The sequence below is a fragment of the Melampsora larici-populina genome (assembly GCF_000204055.1).
Source record: "Melampsora larici-populina 98AG31 unplaced genomic scaffold MELLAscaffold_40, whole genome shotgun sequence".
NCBI lineage: Eukaryota > Fungi > Basidiomycota > Pucciniomycetes > Pucciniales > Melampsoraceae > Melampsora > Melampsora laricis-populina.
In genome coordinates, this window is record NW_006768804.1 from 526,316 (window position 1) to 536,044 (window position 9,729).

The 9,729-nt window shown below is 38.9% G+C and overlaps 2 protein-coding genes across 2 annotated transcripts; both read right to left on the minus strand.

Annotated features, from left to right (window-relative positions):
* Nucleotides 1-970: 970 nt before the first annotated feature.
* On the minus strand, nucleotides 971-2,432 carry MELLADRAFT_91202 (uncharacterized protein; the record flags this gene model as incomplete). The annotated part of the gene is made up of 3 exons (XM_007414034.1): nucleotides 971-1,233; nucleotides 1,305-1,994; nucleotides 2,069-2,432. 3 exons carry the CDS (start codon nucleotides 2,430-2,432, stop codon nucleotides 971-973), a joined length of 1,317 nt encoding a protein of 438 aa, XP_007414096.1.
* Nucleotides 2,433-8,944: 6,512 nt separating this feature from the next.
* MELLADRAFT_31902 (uncharacterized protein) lies at nucleotides 8,945-9,100 on the minus strand (the record flags this gene model as incomplete). The annotated part of the gene is made up of 1 exon (XM_007414033.1): nucleotides 8,945-9,100. A coding segment is annotated over one exon (156 nt), but the record flags the coding sequence as incomplete, so codon positions are not given.
* Between the last annotated feature and the right edge of the window lie 629 nt (nucleotides 9,101-9,729).

Here is a 9,729-nt window from a genome sequence, read left to right on the forward strand (position 1 = left end):
TTGCGCACATCAATCCCAATGTTATCTTGAAGTTGTTTTCTTATATATATCTTTTCTCGTTTTCGTCTTACTCTCTTCCCCATCTGTTGGAAAGAGAGTAAGTACCTCGTTACCTTTTCTCTCGCGATCGTAGTATACTAACTACTCAATACTGTAGATTCCAGTAGATCAGCTTTACATCGAAGCTTTTGCCTTTTGCTTATCTTTCATTCTCATCTTTACTTTTCCTCCGAAAACTTTAGGTACTTATACAAACAGTTATCACATCATCTATTTTCTCTCTGTTTACGTTTTTCTACTTTTTGTTGTTTATGTTTTTAGGTTAGTTTTATACCCAAGTCTGCACACTTGAGGTTGTGGAGAAGGTGCTTACGATTAGCACATTATCATCAGGTTAGCTAGAAATATAATCATATCTGTTGGAAAGAGAATTCCAGTAGATCAGCTTTACATCGAAGCTTTTGCCTTTTGCTTATCTTTCATTCTCATCTTTACTTTTCCTCCGAAAACTTTAGGTTAGTTTTATACCCAAGTCTGCACACTTGAGGTTGTGGAGAAGGTGCTTACGATTAGCACATTATCATCAGGTTAGTTTTATACCCAAGTCTGCACACTTGAGGTTGTGGAGAAGGTGCTTACGATTAGCACATTATCATCAGGTCTACACGGTGTCCTCAGCCATTTACAAGGCTCTCAGAGGAGTCAGTAAAGTAAACACAGTAAAAGAAACAGAGAAATAAGAGAAAAGCTTGAATTCTCACCTAGCTCCGGAAAAGTCCAAGTAAGGCTCTCAGAGGAGTGAGGACTTTCCGAAGCCGGGCGTTGAGGAGAAAGGTATAATGAAACTATATAAACCCATAATGTAAAACCCATGATATCCTGCCTACACGTGTACTCCTTACAGTTACTTTTCATTTCATATTGTGCACTTTAGACTAAAATACTTCTTCTATCTCTCACGCAGCCCGACTCACTGTTTGTCCAACTCTGCTACCGTCCTCGTGCTCTCACCTCCCGTCGTGCTTCCGCCTCTTCCCCTTGTCTGCCAGCTACCCCTGCCCCTACCGCTGTTCGTGTTGTTAGCTGCGAACACTTGGGTCGCATCTGACTTCTGGCCTGCGTTCCAGAAACCTCTGATTCTTCTGTTCGCGTTAAAATTTGCTATGAAGTTTCGGCCTTGGTAACCTGTGTTGGCCTGCTTGAAACTCCCGCCTGTCGAGTTAAAGGACGCGTCTAGGTACGTGAATCGTAGCATTCCGTCAGTTTTGGGATTTTGTTTTCTGAACTTGAGTTCTATTACTTACTTTGGTTATTTCCGTTCCCGTTTTGATAAGCGAAAGCTCTTTTCGCCTCGTTCTTAGTTTGCCCGGTCGTTGGGTCTATGGCTTCTTTTCCGCCACCTGCGACGTATGGGTTCTCCTGGAACCTCCTCTCACCCTTGTTCTCCGCTTCCTCTTTCGCCTCTCGAAGGATGTCTTCGTGCAGGACTCCGGCGTCTATCATGACTCTTTTTCCCCCGCTCTTTTTCACCACCATTACTACCAACCGGACTTTCATGCAGTAACGCAATGCCACCATCCAACACTTTGTGGACCTCTTTATTCTTACCACATTTTCTTTGTGGCGTCTGAACATCTTCGCCGCAACCGGTCTATTGTATTCACACTCTAAGTATTTGATGAAGAGGTCGATGGCGTCCGTCCATGCCCCATAGGTCATCAGTAATTCTTCCGGTGGGACGAGACCTGAGTATGTCGCAGTCAAGTCGTCGTCTTGTAGCTCTTTCAGGGTTTTTGTCTTCTTCTTCCCTACTTGTCGATGGTCTTTCTCTATCCATGCCGGGTCGAACACGGTCAATTGGACATATCCTTTGAGGGATTTCATCCGGTTTTCGAAGTACGGGGTGAGAGGTAGTAAGAGGGTTCCTTCAATGGGCTTGCCAAACATGTACGTTATTCCGTCCTCGGTCTCTGTACCATTGCGACAATTATCACCTGCCGTCAGCTTATTTGTGTTTCTACCATCACCGTTGCTAAATTTTCGCTTTCCATCGCTTTCTATCGCTTACCAGATTGCTCCTCCTCCTCACTTTGGTCGACTTCTTTTCTCGCGGTTCCACGTTTCTTCTTCGCCGGCTCAGTGACAGCCTCCGGTCTCACGTCTTCCGCTGGGGTGTAGTCGTTTTCGCTACCGCTGTCTCCTCCGGGTACTAGAGACTCTGTTCTCGGTCTTTGGTTTGGGTGTTGTTCCACCCTCTCTAGTTCTGCCGGTGGTTTGCGTTTACGGTTTACGTTGTTACCAACGTTGTTGGTTATGTTGTCCCGGTCTTCCTGGGTTGGTGGTGCCCCGCCGTACACGGCGTTGAAAGCTCTGAGCATCTCATCGGCTCTCTCCGCGTCACCGTAGTAGTACTCGTGCTCGGTTCGTGCCATCCACCTGGCTTTTTTCGCTTCATCGTCTATCGGATCTGTCGTTTGTTCCGCAATTTTTTTAAAATTTGGTAAGTTTACATTCTTCCAACACTCGTTTCTATTACTCTACTAGGGATCTGGACTCTGCTTCCCCATCCTGGTTTCTATTTCGGTCTTTTGGAGATACGGCTCTGTGTATTTCTTCTAAAACCACTTTTTCTCTTTTATTTGGTCACAGTATAGCCTGTGCCTGCCTCGGTGAAACAAAGTGACCGGAGCACTTTCTTTTTGTCGCTACTGTTATCTTTCTTTGGGATCTCGCCCGGGTCAAGGAAACCTCGGGACATATTCGTGGATTTTTTTATTTTGGTTTGGGATAGTATGGGATGACTAGGATCTCGTGTGTGTATGGGAAAGGGTTTTTAGGAAATTTTTTGGATTTGGTGTATGGGTGTAGAGAGAAAAAAGGGGGGGGAATAAAAGGAGAGTGCAAGAAAAAGGGTTGGGGGCGTGACTGCGGTCTAGGATATGGTGTGTGGTATTGGAGTTGTTCGCGAGTCTAACTGCGTTATTGGAATTTTTCTTTCTTACCTTGTTCTAGTCCACCCGCTTCTCCTTGTGCTCCGTTGTTCTCTGCCTGCTCATCTATTTTCGCTTCTTCATCATGTTGGGCGTCGTTGTTGTCCCCTTGTACCTCTGTCAATGTTGATTGAGGTGCGCTCCCGCTAGCTTCCGCGTTCGCTTGACTCCGTGTGGTCGCTTTTGAACTTTCTTTGTTCTCCTGATTTTTCCTCGTGATTTTTATCTTGGTTCCAGCGGCTTTTACCTTGTTTTTGGTGGCTTCCATTTCTTCATTGAAATTTGACATCTTGATCTTGATCTTCTACAAAAACAATTCACGAGAGATGATTCTTTTGGTATAAAAACTATGAAGGTATTTGGAAGTTGATTGGTTAAAGGATCTAGAGGTTACGAAACATGGAAAGAAATTTTCCGAGTTTGGAATTTCAGAGTGTGAAATTGTTCTCACAATACAGGCTGTACAGTTACTCTCGTTACCCTAGATCTTTTACATGGAACTCAATCCTTAAGTCGTGCCTTGGTTAAGACTTCCAAGGATTCTTAATTCCTTAAATTAAGATTTTCGAACCCACCCTCCTCTCCCTTTTTTAGTTTGATTTTTAGGCCGCCCCATAGCGGACCTTACTGATGCCTTTGAGTCTTGCTTATGTACATAAAAACTATTCATATAGTCCTTTTTATTCCATATTGCAATTTAGGGCTTCCTGCCCCGATTCAGGCTAATCTCTCTATCGTGAGTTCAGCTTGAATCACTTCCAGCACCAAACCTATTCTCAACTTGGAAAAATGTTGCCGAGCTCACTGCCGATCTTTCAGGGGACATAAACACAGACTTGTATGCACCGTCAACTTAGCATCAATTCATCACTGATCAAGGCGTGTAGCCCTGTACATATTTTTCTAAACATTGAAACCAGCACTTCAGTGAGATCCTCACCATATATATGATTTGTCGACTCAGCCTGATTTCCAAATCCATTTGTGAACAAGACTTTCTCCAAATACCAGGATGCCATTGCATAAAATATAATCATGGTCCGAATCTTCTGCTTCTCCATTACTCAAAAACGCCTGGCTAAAGGATCTACGGCTCTGACTTGTGTGAGACTTGAGAGTTGATGGATGATGTTTTCTTAATCCATGCCATGTAGCTCTATGTAGCTACCCAAATGTGACTTCATCATTCTGACTGGTTTGATCCTTCAATACTCTACAAGGTCATCAAATCTATACAGTCTGCTCCTCATAAAGCCTATTCAATTCTTTCTCTCTCAATACATTAAGAATCAAAAATCATATAGCTTTACAACTTCTGAGATCCAAACTAATCACTTCTTCTAGAAAAACATGTCTTGGAAGTTCATGAAGGAATCATGTCTTATGCTTTTCTTCATACTTGTAAAGGGTCTTAGGCCCCATATATATTTTCAAACACCAATCTTATTCAATTGAATTATTCTTGGAACAGCTGCCAAACACTTAGCATGGGTTTCAAGCAATGTAAATTGAAGTATTTCTTTTCCAAGTCCAATGATTTTCAAGGAGTATATGAATCAAAACTAATTCACACCAAACCAATATCCTTCCAAAGAAGCAAAGTAATAAGCTTGTTGATGATCATCCAGCTGTATATCTATCTACTTGCATATTTAGTACTATGATCTGTTCCTAGAAAATCATACTGAATCTCAAAGTTTATAAGACCAACTGATGATCAAGCACATAGATCTGAAAACAAAAGTCTTTGTCTAAAAGACCATAAAAGGAAACCCTACCACAAAGACCCAAAGGGATTACAAACCCTCTTCATACCCTTCAATCTTAAATCTAACATGACCAAAACATAACCAAAATATTTCAAAAAGATTTTCAAACCTTCAATGACCAAACCCTAGTTGCAGTGGCAGCCCTACCAGAAAACAAAAAAAAACTCAAACTCATGTCTCTTTTGAACAAGACTACTTCATGATCCTTGACTTTTTTTCCAACACTTGTTTTAGTGTATCACAGGACCAAACTTGTCCTCATACTTATCCTAAAAACATCACCATACCAAGTGTTATATGTACCTAATCACATCCAAATAATTACTATACATCTACCATTACCTAATAAAATAAGTGATTGTACACTGTGACTACATCAATCCAGCTCACATTGAATCCACTCACTTGAGCCTGCTAGTGACATCTATAAGGGATTTTTCAAGTTGAAGGTCTTGACATATATTGTTTTCTTATGAAAAACTTGTCTGAATTTGTAAAACAAATACACAAAAAAACCCATTGTCCTCTTACTTAACAATCACAATCTTTTTCTCTTGATTGTTAGAAAGTTTAAGATTTCCATACATACCACATACACAGCTGTTGTACCACACCAGTTGATTGCTTTGATATGAGTGCCCATGAAAAACGCTTCTCCCTATACCAACCCTGGGCCAGCAACACAGGTATTGTGTGCTGCGCTGCACTTGCATTGCGGTTATTCTGACCCCACCACACCAAAAAATTGATTTCAAGGTTGGGGCCTGACCCGCTGTGCAACAAGATGCATCAAATCAACAATTTTTTTGCGCCACAACAACATTTGTTGTGGTACTACCCAAAAAAGCAAATTCAGCATTTTTTTGGTGCTGTTGCGTGGTGATCATGGCACCGTGCAAAAGCTTACCGTTTGTTGTTGCTGTACTTACTGCAACACAGTGTCCGCTGCTGGGTGTTGTTGTGTGTCGTGCATTGCTGGCACAGGGTTTCCTATACTGTTCACAACTGTCTTCCAGTTGTGCGCTAAGGGACAAGACTTGATGATGTGTGGCAGGCCTCAGGAAACCAAGCAGCCAAAGAGCTTCTCAGTCAATCCAAATTGAACTCAACTCACAACTCATCAAAATCACAATCAACTTCAATCTCTTTGATCAAAACTGATCTGTGCAATGAGTCAATTCAGACACTTCATGGTTCTCAAGTCGTTCATCTGATCTTGATTGATTTCCTTTCAATCAACCATGTAGACACTGAACAATGTCCAAATCAGCCTTGTCCAAAAATCTAGAATAAACTTAAATGAGGGTACACAGTGGTTCAATCAAGATCAAAAGCCAAAAAGAAAGAATTGACTATGTACACTTTACCATTTCATCTATCAGCCATCCTGATTGAATCAATTTTTGTGAACAAATCATCATTAAAGTCTGTTGATATACTGAAACACAAGAATGGATGGAAATCAAAATCAAAGTCTGAAGAACAAAAACCTCGAGAATCCCAATTCTAGTCTAATTACCAAATCACCTGATCAACCATGCAAGCTTTTTATCTTATGACCTTCAAAACACTTGCATATGTATGAACTATCATCCCCCCAAAAAATATCATTTCTCTTGAACGTTTTCTCATTCTTGTTTAGGTTTCTAAACTTTAAACAACTCCTGATCATCTACAGTACTCAAAGCTGTGCATACTTTACCATACATAGTTTTTTTTTCTTTTTTCACAACTACACCCAACCAGGAAAAACTATGTTTCTGGCTCAGAAGTACATATTTTTGAGCTTCAAACCAAAGACATACTTTTTCCCGGCTGTGTCTAGCTGCAACAAAACAAAACAAAAAACCATACATGGCAAAGTATACACAGCTTTGAGTACTGTAATTGTAAAGAAACCTAAGTCAAAAATCTATACATACTACACAACCTTGCATGTCTTTTTTGAAGTACTGAAACTGAGAAGATTCATTTACATAAAGAATCCACTAAACCAAGATTACCAAGAATAGGGTAAATTCTATTAAAACTTTCAGGATCACAATCTTCCAAAATTCAGATTCAAATTCAGGATCAAAATTCAAAATGATTCAAATAAATTAAGTAGCAAAAATAATCCCAAAACCCATATGTCAAACTTACAGAAAACAACAAGAAACAGTCACCCAACCAGAAAAACGTTTGTTTGAAAATACTGAAATTAGTTATTTGATGGAAACTACTCATCACACAGTAATTTTCAAACTGCTGAATGAGTGTAGCTTCATTACAAAAGTGGAAAATAGAAAATCAACAAATCATTTTGAAGCAACAAAAAGTAAAGATCAACCCAATAAATCATTTACCAAACACATTTACTCTAGCAAAAAAAAATCTCAAAGGTCAGTTACCAGTAGGTTTGTGATCTGGTCATAAGGAACTTCAAAATTTCACTATCATCTAGATTTTTCAAACCAACACAAATCCCTTTGATCATTCTCTCTTTTGAAGATATCCAATACAGAAGATAATTGACTCCAAAAAGCCTTCAAGAGAAAAAGGAAAAACCAAGCTTTTAGATCACTTCTTCAATCTTTCAACATCTGCATCATCAAATACAAATCTTAGATTAATGTGCATTTGAACAATACAAGTAATACCTCAAAAGGATTTGTCATCCAAACTCACCAGTGGTAGTCACTCATGATCTCATGATCACTGGCCAAAAGAGAACACATCAATCAAATCAGTATCAATCTATACACCAAATTTATCAGACTCATTTGTACCTAGCTAGTAGAACTAAGACAGATCATCAGAACCACAGTCAAGGTAGCAGAGCTTCATTTATTCCTCACTGACACATCTGATGATCATTATCCGTTGATCCCAATAATCCCAGTGAATGGAATAAAACAAAATCCAAGAAAAAAACTTTCAAAACCCTACATACACACCTCTTCCTTGCTCTTCCATTCTCTCACACTCAAACTCAAACTCAAACTCCCAAATCAAACAAAAAGTTCCCACAAGGAACAAAAAATGTAAAAAAAAATTAATTAAAATTTTATATTATATGTGATGATTTCCTTCCTTCCTTCCTTTTTCTATTATAAACAAAAGAATCCAAGTTATCCAAAATAAAAAAAAAGAACAAAATGAATCTAGATATCTTTGAATGAAGTGAATAAAATCAAATCAAATAGAATAGAATGGAATAGGATGAAAGAGAATGGAATAGAGTGGAATGATATGGAATGATATGAAATGAAATGGAATGAAATGATTGAAGATGGAAGTGGAATAGAATAGTATAGAATAGATTATAAAATCAAAATCAAATCAAAATCAAACCAAAGTAAAGTAAAAAATGTAGAAACAAAAAGAAACCATTAAAAAAAGGGTAAAGGTTTTCCAAAAAAAAAAAAAGCTACAAACAATCACAGTAATTCTAACATTTAACAATTAACAATTAAACCATTAAATCAATTAAACAAACACAATTCCAAAAAAGAAAAAAAAAAGAAAAACATTCCAAAAAACATTCCAAAAACAACCACAAAAACATTCCAAAACAAACACAAAACACAAAACACAAACATTTCAATAAAGAACACATTAACAAAGAACACTTAAACAAAGAACACATTCACATTCACATTTACAAAAAAAAATTATATATCAAATTATAACCGTAACCGCAAAGTAAAAAAAAATGAAATGATGGTATTGATCAGGATCCCAAGATGAACTTTTTTCCAATAAATCCTCTAACATTGAATCTTCTTCCATTATTTAAATCTTCTTCTAATGAATCTTCTTCAATTTAAATCTTCTTCCACCAAATCCACTTCCACCAAACACCCATCCCCCAAACCTTTTCCCAATCCGTTTCCAAAAAAAACCTTCCCCAACTTCAATCCTCCTCCATTTCCTCACTATCACCACCTCCACCCACACTTCCATTCCCATTCCCAGATCCAGATCCACTAGCTACCAGATTCGAAGAATGAAGTAACTGATGATGATGAGGAGAAAGGTTCGATAAATGAGTCAAAGACGATTCCGATTCTCTTCTACTACCACTCCCACTTCCAAGACTACATCCTCTTCCATTTCTCCTTTCATGTACTTCTACAAAACCAAAAAAAAAAACCCGTCAAAAATCAAATCCGAAATCCAAATTAAAAAGAAAGACTTACTTTGATGACGTTTTAAATTACTTTGAACCGAAAACGCTCGATCACATCTAAAACACTTAAACGGTTTCTGTCCTGTATGTGAATAAGAATGAATCTTCAAAGAAGATGGTCTCGAGAAAGTCTTTCCACATCCCGTCTCATTACACTGATACCGATTGGTACCCGAAGAAGAAGCAAAGGTAAACGGACTAGAGGCCACCGTTCCTGTCAGTGTCGGTTGACAAAGCTCTGTTGTTGATGTGTTTTGTGATTGAGAAGAAGAAGAAGCGGCAGAAGAAGGTTGAGTAGTATGGTGTAAGAGATGATATGATCCTTTGGGTCCAAGACTTATTGAACAAGCTTCGGGTTCGGGTCTTCTGGTTTCTATACTTTCTTGAAACCTCTTCATTCTAGGTGTTGGAGGTGTTGGTAGATCTGTTCGACGTGGCTCTGGTGTATCATCATAATACGAACCTGAACTTTGGATTGAAGTAGATGAAAGTAATGTATCTGTGGGCAAGAGTTGAGAGTCTTCATGATACTGAATCGGTCGTCTGGTAGTACTTGAGGTGGAGGTGGCGGTGCTGTTGGGTTTGATGGTAGATGTAGATGATGATGAAGTGGATGGGATAGGTAATGATGAATTGATCTCGATCCTAGGACGAAGTTCATGTGGATTTCTTAAAGATTGATGTGAAGTCGAATGTAAGAGATGTGATTGAGAAGTCGAACGAAAGGAATGAGGTAGGTTTGAAGAAGTAGGATTAGAAGAACTCAGTGAAAGCGAATGATCAAACTCATTAGGTAACG